Here is a 21,568-nt window from a genome sequence, read left to right on the forward strand (position 1 = left end):
TTGGCGAGTGATCAGACACACCCCGCGCCAAATGAGTCACCTCCTGGATAAAGGCCGCTTGAGACGCCGGTAGTAGAACATGGTCTATCCTAGAGTGTGAGTGGTGCGCCGCAGAGGCGTGAGTAAAGCCCACATCAGTGGGGTGTCGGAGTCGCCACCCATCCACCAAACCGGACGCGGCGATAAAATATGCCAGCGGGAAGGCAAAAGCACGCGGGGGGGAGTCCTGTCTAGTACACCATCCGTTACTGCGTTGAAGTCCCCGCCCAGTACCATCATCCCAACAGGCAGAGTGAGAAATACCCGGCCCAAATCGCGAAAAGTATCCGCCTGTAGCGCTGGGGGGACATAGATAGACAAAAACGTGACTGTCCTACCCTCCCAAATCCCCGATATTCCAACATAACGGCCTCTGTTATCAGACCATGTCGACTGAATAGTGAGAGGGAAGGAGTTTTTCACCAAAATCCCTACTCCTCTAGAGCCAGAAGTAAAGCCAGCATGTGCCACCAATGTGTAGCCCCCTCTGTGGAGCGCCATACAATGTCTACCCATGAGATGGGTTTCCTGCAGCAACACTACGTCTGGCGAATGCCTTCTAATCAGCTGATTCACCATAGTGCGCTTGATCTTATCCCCCAAGCCATTCACATTCCAGCAGAGGACGGAAAACCCCAAACCCAGCCTAGCGGAAGCCATTCATATCTCCAAAAAAGGACAGGATATCCATAGGCACCCATAGCGGACTCTGGTCACACAAAACAAACCAACAAACAAAAGCCCCTTATTCCCCGACCCCCACCCCTCCTCCCTGCATGTAACAAATACACATCCCCAACTCGCAGTGTGCCTGTTGCCCCCAACTACCTACAAGTATCTAAAAGTAGAAAAACGGGGGAGAACCTTACAACAGGCCGCCCGCCCCCACCACCCCAAACCAACCACATACCCCCCCACCCGATAAAGTGCAAAAAATAGTCACGGATAAAAGATGGCCCGGGGGGGGGGGGGGGGGGAAAGGACAACCCCAACCAGTCCCATGATGTCACCAGTATTGTTATTTCTGCTCAGGCACGACGACTAGTCACTGATCTTTACCATCAGTTCGGGCCTGACCCCCGGAGTCCGAACCTTCAACCCGATCCAGCCAGTCCGCGGCGACCTCAGCGTTATCGAAAAACCAAGTTTTTCCGCCATGTTCAATCCGAAGACGAGCCGGGAACATCATCGAGTACTTCATATCCCGGTCCCTCAACCGCGTTTGATGGACATAAAGCACTGCCGTTGTTTCTGAACCATCTGGGTGAAGTCCGGGAAAAACAACAGCGACGAGTTCTCGTAGGCCAGTGGGCCCGAGGATCTTGCCGTTTGCAGGATGGCATCCCGGTCCCGATAATTCAGGACCCGGGCAATTATAGGGCGGGGAGGCACCCCTGTCTTCGGACGACCTCCGGGAACTCTATGGGCCCTCTCCACGGTAAAAAAGTTACTGAGGCCCTTCGGCTTGAGATGTTGCAAGATGAGTTCCTCGACAAAGAGGTCTGGGGTCATCCCCTCCGATCTCTCCGGTACACCTAGTATGCGGACGTTATTGCGGCGCGCCCTGCCCTCATATTCATCGAGCTTTCGGTCAAATTGAGTCCGGGCCGCCCTAAGATCTCGCACCTCCTTCTGCAGCTCCGACACATCCTCGATGAGACTCGTTGTCTTGACCTCCAAGTCCTTGACTTTCTCGGTCGTTTTGGTGAGGTCAGCTCTCATAAGTCCCACTTCAATCGACACCGAGTCTAGTTTGGTATCCATCTTACCCAAGGAAGATTGGACCCCAGTTATCGCTGCCATCAAGTCCTTCAGCGTAGGGTCCTCCCCGACAGAATCGCCATCTCTGCTACCCGTCAGGGTACGTTTAGTATCTATTGGGGACCCCTTGGAGATGGCATACTTGTCCATTTTGTTAGACTGGACCTGTCGAGTGTTCTACACCGATTTCGTCGGAGGCTTCTCCGGGTCTCTCGATGCCATTGCCACCGCCAGTTCAGGAGAAACCACCGATGCGCAAGCCGGTCTAGACGGTTTCCTCAGCAAAGTGACCTCGGACCAGGATAGGTAGACCAGGGCATTCCAGTCGTGATCTTCCCGCGACAAATCAGGTTCCGACCAGCCACTTCCGGTCCCGGAGGCCGATGTTGTCGCACTCCACAGCGGCCAGTGCCAAACTCGGGGTCCCGGTGCCCACACTCGTAGGCCCCAAAATTCAGGACGGCGATAGTCTGTCGCCGAGGCACCCAATCGAACCAGATTTTCACCCAGTGACTCAGGTGCTGGTCCCCCACCCGATGGTAGGGACGGGGTTCAGGATAATGTGCCGGATGGCTGGTCAGGATGTGGCGGCCGGCGGAGCCGATGCTCAAGCGGCCATCTTGGTCGCTGGCGCGGCTCCTCCCCCGCTCCCCAGGCATTTAATGCACGACGCAGCGCGGATGCGCAGTGGGCGCACCACTGGTGCGCCAATGGCGAGCCAGACTGCGCTCGTCCGCGCCAGGATGTCGCCAGGAGCCAGGCACTCTGCTTCACTTTTAACTCACAGGTTAGTTTATTCTTGTGATGCCTTGGCCGCTCTACAAGGTGAAGCTGCCTGTGGGGAACATAACTGGGCCCCGGATGCCTGCCCCACACACTGCAGTCAGTGCACCTTTAGGGTCATCACCTGCATGCGCTCTGCAGTTAATAGCTCTAATGATAAGACCTTCACTATCTGTAGCTTAAATTGTCGCACCCGGACTAAACACTCTGCTGAGGTGTTCGACCTGCTATATGAACGGTCCCCTGTGGTTCTATTTTTAACGGAGACATGGGTCTACGAGGATTCTGTGGCCATACCAGCCCATTGCCCTCCCCGCCGGGTATGTAATGAGCAACATGAACAGAGTGGTGGGGAGAAGGGGAGGTATTACAATTATTCACAAAGCAACCTATACCTGTGCCTCACTCCCAAAGATATCCCAGACTGCGAAAAGCGCACTTTTTAAAATCACGTTTGTCGTGTTGTCTGCCCCCAAAAAGTACACAGGATACAAGTAAGGAGTTGCAATGTCTTTATTGTTTACTTCTTGCGGCGAGCTGCTCACCCACACCTCTGATCCTCTTCCCTCGTTCTCCACAATGCCCATCCCCACAAACTTGACCGGATGTGGTGTCCGGTTCCCTCATGTCCTCAATGTCTATTCCAGGGTGCTAGTGCCCTTCCCCAGGTCACTACATCTCCCCCTTTTGTCACAAAGAAATGACGAGAAATTTTAAACACAGAGATGTGTAGATAGAGATAGATGCAAGTCTGCCAGGGCACATGCCGGTGTGCTTCTGATCATTACATTTCTTCTATTAGTCTTTTAGGCCGGCTGCATGCTTTTCTTGGGCCGGCCTCCATCTGTTGCTCTTCTGCTGGTCCCTCACCAGTGTGTGTTTCCGTTCTGTTGCGCTCCGACCCTTCTAGTTCTGCTGTTTCCTTATCTTGGTCTTCTTCATCCTTCTCCGTCAGTCCTTTGAAGTGTGAGCTGTACCGTGTTATCCTCTGGTGTTCTGACTGCCGTGATCATTGGGTCCTTCACTTTCATTATTATTAGCAGGTTTTTAGAGAACACGCTGTGAGAGTTCCTTTGTTGTCGTTGACGCACTACCACGGTGTCCCTTTCCTGTAGATGTGACCGGGTGGTGTGTCGCCTGGCGTCTGCGTATTTTTTCATTTTTTCTTTTGCTTCTCTGTCTTTTGCTGCAATGCTGCTGTGTTCTGATGCCATGGTTGCTTCTACTTGCGGTAGCCTCGTCCTGCTTATTCTTCCCAGTACTAGCTCTGCCGTGCATCTTCCTGTGGAGCTATGGGACGTGTTTCTGTAGTCACGTAGCATCTGACACAGAGCTTGGCCAAGTGATATCTCCGCCAGCTTTGCTTTTTGAACTGCCTTTTTGATGTTCCCCATGAACCTCTCCACCATTCCATTCGCCTGAGGCAACAGCGGAGTTACCTTCCTGTGGTTTATCCCTAGGTAGGCCATGAATCTGCGGAATTCTTCTCCTGAGAATGGAGGACCATTGTCTGTTTTCAAAGTTTCGGGTGAGCCCCATGCTGCAAATATGTCATCTAGTATCGGTAAGGATGCTGTTGCTGACGTTGCTGAGACATGGCGTACTATTGGAAATCACGAGTATTCATCAATGCCGACAAGCAGATAGTTGCCTGTGTCCAGTGGGCCAAAGAAATCAGCTACTAATGTTGTCCACACTGCTCTTGGAAGTTCTGACATTTGTAGTGGTTCATTCTTAGCTGGTGATCCTGTCACTTGATAGAGGTGGCATGTCATTATGGTGTCTTCTACCATGCGGTCCAGGCCAGGGAACCATACTTTCTCTCTTAGCAGTTTCTTCGTTGCTACTAAGCCTCGGTGCGACTCATGAGCCAGATTGACCAGTTGCCTCCTGAGTGAACTTGGTATCACTATCCTTGTCCCTCTCATCATTATTCCTGTGTCTGTCTCTGACAGTTCTTCATGTACCTTCTTTAGAGCTAGCACTTCTTCCTTGCGTACTCCTTCTCCCCAGGTGCAGTTATTGTTGATGTGTTTCCATCTCTGCCTTCTTGTTGTCTTCATGGCCATTTGCAGCGTGGCATCTTCCTTAGTCACCCTTGTTAGCTCCGCTAGTGTTATCGGTGCCGGGGTGTTTTGCTTTAGTACGAAGTTGAGGTATTCTTCTGCCATCGATGTTGTCTCCTGTGCCTGCGGTAATGGGTGTCTCAACATGTAGTCTGCCGGGTTGTGTTCTTTTCCTGGCTTGTGCACAATCGTTAAGTCATAGTCCATCAGCCTTATGCCCCAGCGTTCAATCCTGGGTGGCATTTTGGCTGACGGGCTGCCATAGATCGTTACCAGCGCCTGGTGGTCAGTTATGATGGTGAATGACTTCCCGTACATGAACATGTGATAGTGTTCACATGCCCATACCACTGCTAGGCTCTCCTTTTCTCGCACAGAGTACGCCTTTTCAATGTCTGTTAAGCTTTTGCTTGCATACGCAACAATTTTTCTTGGTGAGTCTCTCCCTGGCAGATGCTGCGCTAGTATTGCTCCTAGTCCTATTGGGCTGGCATCGACAGTCAGTTCAGTGCAGAACAGGGGGTCAAAGTTAGCAAGATGTTCCACAGTTACCACTGCTTGTCTTATTTCCTCGAATGCCTTGTTGCATTCCTGAGGCCAGATGAACTTCTGTCCTTGTTTGGTCAGTTCTCTTAGCGGTGTGCTCACTTTGGCGAAGTCCTGTATGTATCGAGCACAGTAGCTGGCAAGTCCTAGAAATGATCTTACTTCTGCGACATATGTCGGGGGATTTGCATTCTTCAGTGTTTCTACTTTGCTGGGGTCTGGCTTCATCCCTTGTTTGGAGAAGATGTGTCCGAAGAACACCAATTCCCCTCTCCCCAGCTCGCATTCGTCTCCATTCAGTGTTAGGCCCGCTTGTTCCAGTTGTGAGCACACTTGACACAACGCTGTGTCATGTTCTTTATCTGTTTTTCCAAATACCAAAATGTCATCACTGTAGTTTAGGCTGTTCTGTACCAGCCTTATCACCTGTCTTATTGTCTCCTGGAATATCTCCGCTGCCGATGAGATTCCAAAGCTCAGTCTCTTGTATCTAAACAGGCCCAGGTGTGTGGAGAATGTCGTGATGTACCTGGACTGGTGATCTATTTCTAATTGATGGTACCTTTTGCACAGGTCCAGCTTCGAGAATCGGCAGGCCCCAGTGAGACAGCTGATCATGTCGTTTAGGTGTGGCCCCGGATGACGTTCCCTTGCGATTGAGGTGTTTGGGATCCTCATGTCTACAGATGCAGATCTTTGAGGTGTTCTTCTTTGAAAGTGGCACAATCGGAGACACCCAAGGCGTTGGCCCTTCAGCAGGTTCAATTATGTCTTGTGCCAGCAAGCTTGTTATTTCCTCTTCAACCTGTGGTTGTAAATGGATTGGTACCCGTCTAAGATGTTGGGCCACCGGCTTAATTGGTTAATTGATATGTAGTGTTATCTGTTTCCCTTTCAATTTGCCGAGACCTTTCAGTATAGCTGGGTATTCTTGTAGAATGTTCTCTGTTTCTGACATGTGATACGTCATTGCTAGTAGCCCCATCACCTGCGCCGTCCCATTGCTTAACACGCATGGTGCTGGGATGTCACCTTTTAGCAAGTGTATTTCTTCTTGGTATGACTTGCCCTTGTATGTTAAAGTCTCTGTGAATTTTCCCATGTTCTCTACTGGGCTTTTGGAGCCCCACATGAACACATCCACGGTCAATGGTGATAGCTCTGGTTTCACTTTCATTTTCTTGTATTCTGATATGCACATGATGTTGCATGTCGCTCCGCTGTCGAGCACGAACTTAGCTTGGTGGTTCCCTACGTCGATGTCCACGGTGGCAGTTTTCTTTCTCTTTTGCTTCTCCACGAGATGAATGTGGTCTGGCCTTTTTGCTCCTTTGGGTGCGTCTGACACAGGCGGGCAACTAGAGCCAAATTTCGGGGGGAGGGGGGGGGGCCTGAAAAATATTTCGAGGGGGGCTAATTCTTGAAACCATAGACAGAGTGGTTGTAAAATGGGGTGAAAACACAACAAAAGCCTCAGTTACAAGTAGATGGTCTTTTAAAGACCTGTTAGATACTCGGGTGCGGCTGCAATTAGATTGTGAGCCCAATGGGTGTTGCGCGCCTGGTCTGACATTAGATACTGGTGCTGCTGTCTCTTCTGACTCAGCGGAGGAGCTCCGATTGGCTGTTTCCATGTGCCGTGCGTACCTGTTGCTGTTTATCCGTGGTCTCATTGTTCTGCCTCTCTCACTCTAAATTGTCTGGTCATGCACGTGCTTGCAAAATGATTGTCCCTGTTGCACTTCCTGCACTTCTGGCCCATTGCCTGGGCAGGCACCGAGGTGTGGGAATTCAAGGCCTCATTGTTAACATGTTTGTTCGCCTTTCTTTGGTAGGACCGGCGCCGGGTATTCTTTTTTTTTCTTTCCGGTGATGCGATGTGCTAGCGCCACTCTTTTCTTTTCCCATCTCTATCTGCTTGGCAAGGGCTGTGGCCCGTGCTTCTGTGCGAGCCACCATCAATATCTTTTCCAGCGTCGTTGGTTCCTTCAGAATGCGTGTTTGGAACTCCACCGATTGACAACCTTCGATAATCTGATTGCTTGCTCATTGTCAAATTGGTCAAATGTGCAGTATGCCACCAGTTTTGTCAGTCTTGTCGCAAAGTCGTCCAGGCTCTCTTCTACTTGCTGGCATGCCGTGTTGAATGTGTACCTCCCAATATCAACGTTTCGTTGTGGTCAAATTTCTGCGTGAGGCACTGTATCACTCCCTTGTACTATGCTGTTTGATCACTGGGGAATGTTAAGAGCAGATCTTCTATTTCATCCGCTGCAAGATTCAGAAACAGGTACAGTTGTTTGCTATCCGGGACGTCCGTGGCGCACATGTAGCACTCAAACTTTCTGATCCATCTCTCCCATCTGATGCCTGCTTGTGGTCCCGAGGCTAAATGGTAAAGGCCTGCGGAAAACTGCTTGCGTGCTCTGCTTTTCATAGTCGCTCATTTTCCTTCTTTGGCACTCTCCTACCCTTTTTTTTTCTTTAGTACTTTGTTTGTCCCTTTGTTTGCTCTGTATCTTGCTTTATTTCCACTCTTTTCCTCTTCTTTTTGTTTTTTTCCACTCTATTTCTTTGGTTTCCTATATGTTTCAATGGCTGCCTGACTTCAAAATGGCCGCCACACTCTCCTCTGCTCCTATTGGCTTAGTTGCCTGACTTTAAAATGGCTGACATAGTCTCGATAGATTTCTGTCCCTCGAGCTTTTCCTGACACCCTAAAACGGCCGCCGCTTGTTCCTTGCTCCTGGTTGGTCCAATCTGCCTGTCTTCAAAATGACTGCCCCGCTCTCGTGATAGTTTGTTTAAAATTTGCGCGTCTTTGTTCTGTTATTGGGCTGCAGGCACGATCGTGTGCTGGCGCTTGTCTTTACTTGGCGCTTTTCTTTATTTTGCTTTCCTTTGCAGGTGCTTTTCTTTGCGGGCAGTCTCGTTTCCTTACTGCTTACTTCGGCGGTCAGGGGGGGCTCCCGCGTCTCTGCTTCTCCGGTTACTCGGACCAGGTAGGCTCCTGGCTCCGCTTTCTTATCCTTCAAGGCTGCCACAATTCCTCCTGTTTTGGCCAGTGGACCAGGGTGGGCTCCTGGCTCCGTCGCTCAGCTTCTCCGGGGAAAGGACTCCGGTGCACGCGTCCCTTTCCTCAGTTGGTGATGGTCGCCACATGACGTTCCCGCCTTCGTTCACCAGTTGTCCTGTCGTCTGCCCCCACAAAGTACACAGGATACAGGTAAGGAGTTGCGATGTCTTTATTGTTTACTTCTTGCGGCGAGCTGCTCACCCATACTTCTTATCCTCTTCCCTCGTCTCTCCACAATGCCCATCCCCACACCCTTGACTGGATGTGGTGTCCGGTTCCCTTGTGTCCTCAATGTCCATTCCAGGGTCCTAGTGCCCTTCCCCAGGTCACTACAACGTTGACAGCTAATTTCACTTTTTCTGGGCTACTCATTTATCGTCCACCGGGCCCATCAATGTTTTTTAGAGAAGCCCTGACCAATACTGTCATGACACAAGCTCTTCAGACAGCCAATTTCAATGGTATAGGCGACCTGAACCTTCATCTGGAGTCTCAGGAGGCGCCTGATATTTTTAACTTCCTTGGGGACATGGCAGCTTGCCAAATTGTCCAACTGGTTCCAGGGCCAATCCATCTTGCGGGTCATCTCCTTGATCCTATCTTCTCTGATCTCCAGTCTTTGGAGGTATAGCCACGCTCCCTATGCCCTGGACGCATCCTTCCCTTATTTCTATGTGGCTATTGCTAGGGTGTCCTAAACTGCAGTCGCTCCGCAATCCCACACTTAAACATCCCTGGCATAAACTGGACCCTGCCGCCATTTTAGCGCAGAGCTCCAAGAAAAATCCCCCAATATTGAAGAAGTTAATGTACTCTTTAGAGGGTGGGTCACCCAAGCATTGGACACTTGCATCCCGTTCAAACTCACCCATTCTAAAAGTGCACAGACTAACGTTTGGTTCAATGAATCTCTGACCCTAGCCAGGAATAACTGCAAGGTTCTAGAACGAGCCTGGAGAAGGGCCTACGACCCTTTGGCTAAAGTACAGTACAGAAGGGCAATTAAAGCATACCATAAACTGGTCCGCAAGACCAGGGCTGCTCACTACACCAACTTGATTTCTACAAGCAGTAACCCAACCAAAACTATATTTTCACTTTTGAAGGACCTGGTAAAGTCCCCCTCTGCTGCAGACCGCATCATATCTTCCAGTTTGCAATGCAAAATACTGGCTATATTCTTTATTGAGAAGGTGGAGCGTATCTACAGGAGTTCCTGCCCGGGTGAGACCTGCTGTATGGGGAGGAAATGTCTTTGGGTTCTGTGACCCATTCTCTTTCCTCCTCTTTTGCTCCTATTTCCCCCAAAGCTGGGGAAGCGATTTTCGCCAATATAAAACCAGGATCTCCAGACGACCCCCTGAAATCTGATTCTTTCAGAAAATTTCAACAGTGTCTTTTGCCCGAGTGCTTGGAGTTGATCAATCTGTCCCTATCTTCTGCGTTGGTCCCCGAGTTTTGGAAAAATGCTTAAGCAGTCCCTCTGTTGTAAAAGCCAACGTTAGATGTGTCCAAGCCTGAAATGTTTGGCCGATCTTGCTGCTCCTGTTCCTATCCCAAATCATGAAATCATATGTCAACTCGATTCTAACCCAATCTAACACAATGTCCAGCACTCTACAAATGTATGGAGATGATCTATTTCTTTATCGCATAGTAGCTAATGAGACAATAATCATGAAAAAACACCATATAATTACAACATTTCAACCATTCCATCCAAGTAAGTTAGGAGTCTTCAATAGTTGAGTAGTTAGGTCTTTTATTCTGTTCAAAATGTTATCTTCATAAAAGCAATGTTGTAGCCAGTGCCTACGCGTTTCGTCCAAACGGACTTCTTCAGGGCAGGTTAGTCACTGTTTTTTTGTCTAATCTGATGCTTCGTCTAAGGAGTTTGCCTGTAAATTTCTTTCTCAGCGTGGTTGTGCAAGCATTAAGGCAAATATCTTATAGATAGTAAGTATGTTTTCTTAGTTGACGGTCCCGAAACTCAAAGAGATGTTTTCATGCTTTCTTTGATGAATTAATTTTGCTGGGCCGGAGCGTTGTGGGTCCAACTTATTGTTGTAAACTGTAGAATCGAAGCATCGTGGCATCATAACCGCATTCGTTTACAATGCAATTTCACATAGCCTCAAACCCCTGTGCTTGGTGTGTATTGTACTCGATTCTAACCCAATACCTGGAAGTGAACTCTATATTAGACACATCTCAAAATGGGTTCCGGCCACAGCACAGTACTGTGTCCGCTCTGCTGGCGGTCATAGAACAGCTACAAACCTCCTTGTATGCATGCTGAACTACGGCATTAATTCTGTTAGATCTGAGGGGGGCCTTCAACACGTCTCCCATGAGACTTTGCTCTATCGTCTGGCGGAGATCGGTTTCGACGATCAGGCCCTCGCCTGGTTCTCGTCCTTCTGGCTGATCGGACCTTTCATGTAATTGTCCCGCCTTTTTACGCCCACGTACACCCACTATGTTGTGGTGTCCCCCGCGTTGAGCCCTACGTTATTTAACATCTAAATCAGACCACTGGCCCTGATGGCTAAAGCCCGGGGATTCTCTCTAGTGTCATATGCAGGTGACACCCAGTTGGTGATCACCTTTTCCAACTATCCCAGCCAGGACTAAATTTAAAGACGATCTAACAGCCATCTCGGAGTGGATGGCTGCCAACTATTTGCTGCTAAATTCGGTTCAATCTGAAATCCTCCATGCCCTAACCTATGGTTAAGAACTTAGGAATATTGGTGGACAAAGAGCTAATCTTTGAGGCCCATGCTAAATCTGTGGCAGGTAAATGTTTCAGGCTGCTTCATGGCCTAAAGCCAATTCTGGATCTCTTTGATCCTCCAACCCGGCAGTTGATCATCCAGTCATCCATTATGGCTAAACTGGACGATTGCAACATGCTACTTTTGGGATCCAACAAATCCGCGATCAAGAAGCTTCAACGTATCCAGAACGCGGCTACCTGCGCTCTGTTCGCCCTTCCTAAACATTGCCATGTCACTCACCTCCTCCATCGGTTACATTTGGAACAGAGAATACTCTTCAAAGCCATGTGTATCGTTCACAAGAACCTCTCAGGCTTTTGCCCAGGAATCTTGAGCGACATATGCTCCCACTATGTACCTACACGCACTCTGCGCTCTGCAGACCTGTATTTGGCCAGAGTTCCTCGGATACGGAGGGTCAAAGCAGGTGGTCACTCTTTCAAGTCGCTGGCTCCTGCTCTATGGCCCTCCATAACCTTTCCCATCCGCAGCACCTCTGAACAATGGACTTTTAGGAAGATGGTGAAGACCTGGCTCTTCTCCGAATACAAATTTCTCTAGAATCCTCGCTCTATGTTCGATGTTAGCGCTGGGACTCATCTTTGTCGGTCCAGACATGCGCTCTACAAATACTTTAACATAACATAACATGAGATGCCCAACCAAAAGAAACCATCGGTGATGTCCCCTGGGAGGGAACCAAGCACCCAAAGGTGGGACAGATGGACACTATTGATCAACCACAGTAAAGGGATTTCCAAAAGGCAGGCCAACCAACCAAACCAAAGTGATGGGCGGAGCTTAAAGCAGATATTCTGAATACAACATGTCTCAAAGAGACCGCGCAAGCACTGCCTAGGCAATACCTAAAAATGGAATGTAATCCAAATAACATTTTGGACAGCGTAGTGATTCTTGCAAACAAATCTGCTTGGTATAAATTTATTTCAGTTTCACATGAGATGCGATTGAAAATTAGAGTATTTGTAGCTTACACAAAAGTGATTTCGGCCTGTGTTTCTCTTTAACCCACACTGACACTAACTGCCATCGTGCGTTAGGGCTGGATAATGCTTTTTGCACTCAATTACGACAAATGTTTAAGTGGGCATTACAGGGCAGGCTTCATTGTGTATGTGTCTTGCGCATTACCCTCGGTAAATGTGCACCCTGTGTAATTCCTTTTATCCCAGTGATTGTTGTTGACTAGAAAGCTGTTTTTTCTTACAGTCTCTGACTGAGACTGAGAGGACATCTGCTTCACATTTCCTTACCATCTTTTTCTTCACTTCTTTCCCAATTCTTGTAACTTTTTTATTGATTAATTGTTCTTACAATTGCCATTATTCTAGGAACTGCAAGACGTTATTTTTATTTCTGGCCTTAGTTTTTTATTTCTGGTCATTAAAGTTTAGTGGAACTGGTTTTCCATGTTTTTGTATTGATCCATATTGGAAATGTACCACTCTGGGCTATCAGGCAGGTAGTTTCTGTATGGAATTATGTGGATAGGAAGTAGACCTTTCTATCACCTTGTAGAGTGCATGAGTTACCGTTGTCAGAAATTGTGGCATTTGCTGATCTCTAAACCAGAAGGAGGTACAGCGTACCTGCCAGACAGGTACTGTCTGGCAGTCTGGCACAGCCAGATGAGCCAGTTTGTAAGGGTCAGTTTGAGTGCTGTTTTTTGCTCCTGTCACAGCTGACAGGACAAAAAAGGGGCAAAAAACCCAAAAAACGACCGAAACACTGGGCCTTTCAAGCTGTTGTTGGACTGCACCAAACAACCAGTTAAACACTGATGAGTTAATTGTAAATCTGTCCTCTCTTTTGTTGCTTTGACCTTTATCTTCCTCAGCAAAACTTGGTCTTCGGTCATTAAAATCAAAAGAGTTAAGCTAAGGATCTTTAACTTCATTCATTTGATGCAGCACTGTTGGGAGGAACCAGCATATCATGTCAGACTACACTACAACTACGGAAAAGCTGAAACAAACTATTTTGAACTTGCTGCTCGGGAATTCTTTAACTGTCTTTAGACTAATAAGGCATGTGCAATATTTGTGCCTTACCAGAAAACTACCTTCCATCTTCCTAAAAGACTATGCTGTGTAAGCGGTGGAAATTGAGCTGGAATGCACCACAGGTTTATGCATAATTGCATATATTACGGTACTTTTGTTTCACAACCACAGCAGGTTCCAAGGAGCATGAGAGTTAGAGTTTGAGGAGACCCTCAAATCCCCAACATGTCAAAATTAAGACTTATAACCTGAAAATAGCTGCTCAACATTCTTAACCTGAACTGATCTTTTTATCCACTACAATGTTCTTTGGATGACCAGAAAATTATAAAGAGCTGTAATATGCCCCACCTTAGAATGTTGGTGACGTCAACGTGTGGTAGGAACCTTGGTGCATGTGATATTCAGAAGTTCAGAGATTCGACATTTTGTAATGGCGTACAGGGTAAAGTCGGCAATTAACCCATAGTGCATTCAAGTCCAATGTAAATGAACTATCTCCATATTCCTACAAGCCAAAGCATCAAATCGCAAGTCTGAAATTCTTTTGTTTACCTACAAATGATGGACATGGATAGTATCCGCTTGCAGTAGTTGTTCGCTCTTAAACACTTTCTTCTGGGTACACATGGATTCCAGGATGCCTTCAAGTGAGGGATTGGGACCAAAGTTTAAAGTCTGGTCTTTTTTACTCCATGCTTTGCTTCTTGGTGGTCACATGTGTGTACCAGTAGCACATTATTCGGTTGCAATCATTATTTTCTTGCTATATTCATGGCCCTGTTTACTTTTTCACCATTGAATTTAGGGGTGTGCATGAATTATTAAATAATTAAGTTGAAAGTAAGAAAAAAGTGAAAACATGTTTATAACCTTTTGTTTTAAAATGCACAGCTCCAAGAAGTTCTTTTTTCATGGTTTAACAGCTGCACGTTCTATAATTAATATATCTTTTTTTCTGAGCAGAACATTCGTGGACTCCTTTGGGAGGAACTTTATCCAAAAATAAAACTGTGGGAGTTTTATCAAGTCAATGTCGCTAAATATGTGGATCAATTCAGAACTGTTTTAGCCAAAGGTAAAATAATGGAATGTTACAAGATTTTAATGTTAACTGATCCATTTTGTTGAATATTTCCATGTATTTATAGCATCATTGTCTTGGTTTTTGTTATGGTCTTTGTGACGGTCCTAAATGCGTTCAGCTCAGGAAATTCACCATTTCAAACTCCACAATTGTGATTCCCTGGTCTAATTTCTACAGACTGCTGTAATCTTTCTTCTTTTCAGAATGGAGGATTGTTTCCTGTGATGGTCCCACACTCTGCAGACCAGCCTTTATTTTCGTTATTGTTTTCATTGTTGTAAATAATCTCTTGATCCACTCTTCGTTTTGCTACTTCGAACTACAGTGTAAATCCTGGCTTCTTTTCAAAGTTGCAACTTTCCTTCCTGTTTTTGCAGAATTCTGCTGTGGTGAACCCTATTTCTTGTCGCTCAATAAAAGAGCACTGCATGTTCTTCAGTGAATTCATTGCTGGCAAACCCACTGCATTGAAATTCCTGCATGTACATACAAAAGAAAATGTTGTTGTTATATAATGGCAAACCTAAGTACTTACTTTTTTAAAGAAGAATTTTCTTGAGTTGGGAAATTTATTTTTATCACCATAAAGGTCAGTGAATAGGCCTAGAAAAGTAGTGATACCATTCACTGGGGAGTCAGCCACGTTGGCATTTTTCCTGATTCATTTACATTTGTATTTATTTTCTTCTTTCAAAAATTCATGACTTTCTTTTCAGATTGTCTTGCTTCTCTTCAAATTTTTAAGATGATATCCATGAACAAAAGTGGTGACAAGCAATGGTTACTAGAGAATGAAGCTAATGTCGGGCTGGCCAGGAAGGCCGGCACAAAGCAGCCAGCCTTAACTAAGAGGCAGTGTGTAAAGTATTTGTGCAACACAGCAATAAAGTGAAAACACAACACAAGAAAAATTCCACACCAGTTTAGAAAAATAGAGTAAAATGTAATTAATAATATGACACCAAAACGGCAATCCAATTAGTAGAAATGGAAATGGGCAGTTTTAAAGATTTCAGTGAAAATAGTGCCAAAAAGCACAAATCGACACTCGCAGCTATCTGGTTGTATGAGACCCAGGGAAAGTCACAAGTTCAGACCGGCCACAATGGAGGGCGGTCCGGACACAGGGACCAAGTTAGTCCAGTTAAAAGAGTTGCCGCCACAGTTCAGCGCAAGAGTTCCATTCACAGTGGAAGGGGCCGTGAGGAGCAGGGAGAACGCTGTGGATTGTCATCGATGTTGGCCGAAGTGCTGGCCAGTCGGCACTGTAGCGTCAAGGTCCTGTGGGCAGGCCGGTCGGCACTGTAGCGCGAAGTTCCTTTCAGCATTGCAGATGGTCGTTGCTAGAGCTTCACATTGACGGTCCCTGCAAGCTTTCGACCCAGGGGCGTGAAGTGCTGATCTTGCACTGCTGGTCGTCGTTGGCGGTCACTGCAGTGTGAAAAGTAGGGTTCGCCAGAGCTTTGCGTTGGTGGGCAGCACAGGCAGTGAGATCTTACCACTAACAGGCCCAGAAGCACAGAGCCCAAAATCTTCAGGATAGCTCAACTGAGGCCACACTAAGGGTCCAGGACCTGAGAGGCGCCACTTGGGAGTTTGGAACTCACTCCAGCAAAGGCCATCAGGGCTCAGGTAGGTCCAGTTGCAGGTCCTGGTAGCAGGTTAGCTCGGCAGTTTCCAGGGGCCTCTGGAACTTATGTCCCTGTTGCTCAGAACAGGAGGTCAGCTGGCTGACCCTTGGAGTCACTGCAGCCTGGAACGAGAGGTTCCTTCTCAGCAAGCTGGGCATGTGGCAGCAGAGTAGCAGGGCAGCAGAGTGGAATTCTTTCTGGCAGCAAAGCAGCACAGCAGTCCTTCTGTAGTATCCACAGGTCCTGAGGGGTACTGAAGAAGTGGTGTCTGAGTTCCAATATTTATACCTGGTGCCTACATTCAAGTGAGAGAAACTTCTAGAGGATTCACTGTGAAGTGCCCCGGTTTCCTGTCTCTCCTCCCCTGGCTCCAGACTAACCACAGGGGATTTGCAGCTTTTGGTATGGAGGCACGACACAGCCTATTCAAGTGTAAGCAGGCCTGTGCCTAACTCCGCTCTCCCATTATGCCAGTGATGGCCCATCCAGGCACATCTAAGCTCTCTATTGTGTATGGCTTTGTAAGAGGAATACACAAAGTTCAACTGCCAACTACTCCCAGCTATGTGACCCAGAGATAGGCTGCAAGCACTAAATGGCTTGGGCTGGAAAATGCCAACTTTCTAAAAGTTATATTTTCAGTTTTGTAATTCAAACTACGATTTTACCATACAATAGAATTTTTCATTACAATTCCAAACACACCAAACATGAACTGTTTTCCTGTTAATATCTGGAAGTTACAGCTTATTAAATCTTATAAGGTAACTCCAATGTTACCCTATGGGTGAAGCAGGCATTGCTGTAGTGAAAAACGAATTCAAGAGTTTTTCACTACTAGTACATGTACAACTTAAAATTGCATGACCTTCTTTTTAAATACATTGAATGATGTCCGTTGGGCTATTTAGGGCCTACCCTATGTGTAACTTATATGTATTGAAAAGGGGGTTTTGAGCCTGCAAAAGGTTTATTTTGCCAGGTCAAAATGGCTGTTTAAAACTGCACACATAGGCTGCCGTGGCAGGCCTGAGACAGGTTTGCAAGGCTACTTAAGTGGGTGGTTGTCAGATGTGGCCTCTTCCTCAGGATCTGCATAACAACCTTTGTGACCCACCTCCAGGCAGCTCGAACGCTGTATGCTATTACAGCGCAGAGGATTAGAGGGGCCAGCTGGGGGTAAGATTTGGGAAGGGAACATCATGGATGGACACCGGTTAGGAAAAAAACATTCCACAGATAAGCACATATAATATACTGCAAATTGATCAGCATTCGCACATTTTGAGTTTTATACTGATTAACGCTCAGTAGCAATATCTATGATTTATGTCTCAGAAGCTTGTAAGCGTATCCTTTTTTTTAAAAAAAATCCTTTATTTTACAATTTTAGAAAACAGCTCAGCACAGCAGCAGTCAGTAATATGATAATATGATACGGCAATTGTAAGCGTATCCTTGTAGTCTGGCAGTAATAAACATGAATGGGAGCTCTCATTCATACACATTTACTCTAAAACTCTCTTTATCTTTATAGTCTGGTAATAATAAACATGAATGATAAACTCTCACGACACAGTGTAATGAGAAAGTGAAAGGAAGAGGATGCATCATCGGGTAAGTTCAAGTTCTTTTATTAATGCTTAGTTGAGATCCAAGGTAAGCAACCGGCCAGAGCAACAGCAAACTCCAACTGCCCTCTTGACCATTCCACATGCTACCATTTCAACATGGATCCCGTAGTCATGGTGGCATGTGCAACTATTAAAGATATACCGAACCCTACAGAAAGGTATGCCACATCACTTCTTAAAGTAGAGTGTCAAGACTGCTCTTATCTCTGAGCGCTACATGATCAGTAAAACCATACACCAATGCTGGTATCTGTCAGGGACTGTCCGGGACTATGTGGTGGGACTGGGAACTGGGTAGAAAACTTACACAGGAAGAGGAGTACAGCGCTGCCCAGGATCATACAAGAGTCAGAGGAGAAAAAGGGATCCAAAGGGGAAGGCTGTACAAGTGAACAAGATGGTTAAGAAGAAAGGAAGGGCACTCACAAAGCAATTTAGCATTCAGAATAACTACACCCAGGATGAATGTGCAAGACATATATATGAAACAACATTAACAATAAAGGGGGGTGTGGGGTAAAGCACTCAAGAGCTCCACACGGGAAGACTGAAGCTCAGTAAGTTTCTTACCCACAATTGCTGTTACAGATACTGACTGCAAATACCCACATGTAGGATATGGATACAAAGGCAGAGTCTGTGGAGCTTATACCTATGGTGATGTAATACATGTAACTCAAAGACAATACTCACAGTGAACAAGAAACACCACCTAGGTAGTCAGCTGTGCCCACGGATCCTGGCGATCAAAAAGGAACGCGCAAGGCAGTAACAGCAAAGGGGTAGAACTAAACACAAGCACAATAGACAAGGAGCTAGCAAGGAGGAGTGCTTAACAGGAAAGGAAGGAAATGACCGGGCACACTTGGCAGAAAGCAGGTAACAGAACATACAAGGTAACAGTAGTAAGACAGCAGAATAGAAAGACAGCAAACTAGAACTGGAACCAAGGAAATGGGAAGTAAGGCAGGGACTGGAAACGGATATACAGAAGGGGAGGCTACAAGGGTATACTAGAATAGTGCAGGTTAAGGAATCAAGAAAACAAAGAAGCTTAGAAGGCAGTATTGGGGCAGGAACAAGAAGTGAGGTAAGGCTCAGGAGTCAAGGTAGCACTGCAGCCCTTGCTGGTTCAGGAACAGGGCATAACTAAAGCTTCAAGGAGTCAAGGTAGCACTGCTGGCAGTGCTAGTTCAAGAACAGGGAAATTACTAGAGCTCTGGAGTCTAGGTAGCACTGCAGGCAGTACTGGTTCAAGGAAACAGGACATAGCTGCAGCTCAGGAAACAAGGAGTCAAGAGAGCACTGCAAGCAGTGCAAATCAGGAACAAGAAATAGCTAAGCCCAGGAACAAGAACAAAGAATAACTATTGCTCTGGATCTCAGGAAACAAGGTAGCACTGCAGGCAGTGCTAATTCAGGTACAGGGATTAGCTATAGCTCAGGAACTCAGGAAACAAGGTAGCACTGCAAGCAGTGCTAATTCAGGAGAAGGGAAACTGTTGCAGTTCAGGAACAAGGAATAATAAGGCTATGGGGTCAGGGTAGCACTGCAGGCAGTGCTAATTCAGGAACAGGGAAAACAGCAGCAGGTCAGGAACAAGGCATAATTAAAGCTCAGGAAACACTGTAAACAAGAATAGCAAAAGCTCAGGGAACTCTGGAACCAAGGATTTGTCTCACCGGTAAACAGCTTCAATGACCAACCTTTGCCTGAAAGGAGCTGGGGCTGAAAAGAGCTCACAGTAATCACATGCAGCAGGTGTGAGCAGGCTAGCAGCAGCCAGCCACAGGTGAGCTGAATTCCTCCACCCATCCTTGGCCTGCAGGGGTGGAGACAAAGCAGTGAGCAGGGCATTCTGGGTAATGGAGTTTCAGGCATGAGTAGGCTGGCTTCATGTATAAGCAGGCTGGCTTTTACAAAACCCGGCATGGATTGGGAATGGATGTCAATTCCGAATAAGTGTCCAAATGGCTGGAAGTCAAGATATGCATGCAGGGGAGTGTCATGAAGCATATTAGAACACTGGAGAGTCCCACAGTTCAGCCCCCTGGTGGTGGACACGAGAACACAGGGAGCGAATCGTGACAGTATTGCATCTATATAGATTTGCGACATGCAACAGATAATTCTTACTCTGAATGAGAGTCCACTCCTCCCTGTTAATTGCACATGTGAATTAGAATGCCCCAGCAAGAAATGCATAGCGGAACTGACCACACCCGAAAATCGAGAGAAACCTGTAGATTCTTGCCTTACCTTCCAGGCACGTCTGGCCTTTCTTTATTGAAAGACAGGGACTGCGGTACTATCTAGAACGGTGTCTCCACACGAGAAATGCCCACTGCGAGGTCAGAGTCATACGGGGAGTTCCTCATGCAGTGGCGATCAGAGAATGAGTATGTTTCCTAGGAGAGGGCGTACTTATAGATGTGCCACTCCCAAGATGACTCCTGCCAGAGCTTCTTGGAAATGTAGCCCTTGTGACTACTCTGGCCCAAAACAAGAGGAAAATAAAACAGAGCGTTACAAGGATGGGTCAGTGTTGTAGACATAGCGCATACAATGCTAGGCCCTCACAGGGACCTACATGTCATAGCGACCGCCAGCGCGCCACAATAGAGGCCTCATGAGCTTTCCCACATGGCAGATCCATACTGGCAGAAGACTTGGTGCATATGGACAGGTATTTGCGCACTGGACTACATTTGCTCCTGCTATAGGGTTGGAAGCGGCAGGCCCTAGACCGGGCACCACCAAAAGCCTGACAGTGGCACAATAAGTGTAACAAGGAGGGTACCAAAAGCATAAGGATTTGCGTGGACCTCAGAGACATCCACTGGATGGATTCTCAAATCAATTCCCAATATTTCGGAAACACTGGCGATGCTTAGAGTGGCTAAGTTGTTCAGTATCATGGATTTGACATCAGATTATCATCATCATGCTGATTCCAGGCACCTCACATCTATTGTCAAAACTTTGGGGGCTTACAACTTCTTAAGAGTGCCCTTTGAGTTAGCATCTGTTGTTGCTTGTTTCGAAAGGGTAAAGAAGAGGGTGCTTGAGGGAATTCCACAGTTTTTGTTTTTCCAAGATGATACATTGTTGTCTGACACAGTGGAAGAAGAACATGAGAGTGTTTTAAGATGTGCGATTGCAGCTGTTGGGTCTCAATGTAAAGAAATTAAACGTAAATTGCGGGTCAATACTGGGACCCACTGGGGCCACACCATTTCAGGGGAGGGGACCAGTTCCAAGTTGGAGTTAGCTAAATATATTACTGATGCACCTACACCAGAGGATTGTGAGGAGGAGAATTGTGTTCTAAGTTTATTGACAACTTTGCTAGTGTGGTCTAGTCTAGTCCGGGATTGCGAGTAGGTATTCCAGTCTTTCAAGAAATGAATTGGTACTTTTCCAACTCTGAAACACCTCAATACATGTAAATTAACTATTCTGACCACTGGTACTCTAGATAAGGCTAACCAAATTAACTTAGAACTGGATTGGTTTTCCTTTGTGAAAGAATCAATAGATTGCAAAAAAAGCCTTAATTGATGAGAATGAGTTGCAAGATTTTCATGATCCATTCCATTTATTGCATTTGTTATAATCAATGCCTGGAAATGCAAAAACCAAAGCACACAGATAGAGGAGTTCGCCTATTGCCTGTTCCGTTTTTGTATAATTTCATTGTTAAAACTGCATCATGAAACTCGATAGTTACTATGCCTGGTACAGCTTTGACTTTGTTACCAGGTGACTAACATGCATAGGTTCACCTTTTGTATACTGTTTTCGGTCAAATGTTTTGTCATAAAAAATAAAAGTTTAATCTATAATCGGTTCCCAGCTACAAGGTTTTGAAAGATTTTGTTTACTTTTAGAGAATAGAAAATCTGCAGTCAAATCTGACCCAAAACAACACCTAAAGATTATCCAGGATCCTGAATATAAACGATTTGGCTGCACGGTGGATATGAATACAGCTCTGGCAACATTCGTGCCACACAGGTCTGAATTAATTTTGAAACTCTATTCTTTGGAATGTTTCTATTTTTGGTTTTGAATTCAGCATATTTACAGTTCTTTATGTTTTTTACCATGTTAGAATGTTTAGTGTTTGGATTTGATTTG

General features: G+C 46.3%; 1 protein-coding gene across 3 annotated transcripts in view; it reads left to right on the plus strand.

Moving 5' to 3' along the window:
* The window catches only part of AGL (amylo-alpha-1,6-glucosidase and 4-alpha-glucanotransferase), a 421,834-nt gene that overhangs the window by 83,611 nt on the left and 316,655 nt on the right, over positions 1-21,568 (plus strand). For all 3 annotated transcript variants that reach the window (XM_078644341.1, XM_078644358.1, XM_078644350.1), the window contains exons 7-8: positions 14,042-14,153; positions 21,319-21,445. In XM_078644341.1, coding sequence (XP_078500467.1) covers positions 14,042-14,153; positions 21,319-21,445 — 239 coding nt within the window. The remainder of the gene's footprint in view (positions 1-14,041; positions 14,154-21,318; positions 21,446-21,568) is intronic.

Source organism: Lissotriton helveticus, chromosome 1_1, assembly GCF_964261635.1.
Source record: "Lissotriton helveticus chromosome 1_1, aLisHel1.1, whole genome shotgun sequence".
NCBI classification, from domain to species: domain Eukaryota; kingdom Metazoa; phylum Chordata; class Amphibia; order Caudata; family Salamandridae; genus Lissotriton; species Lissotriton helveticus.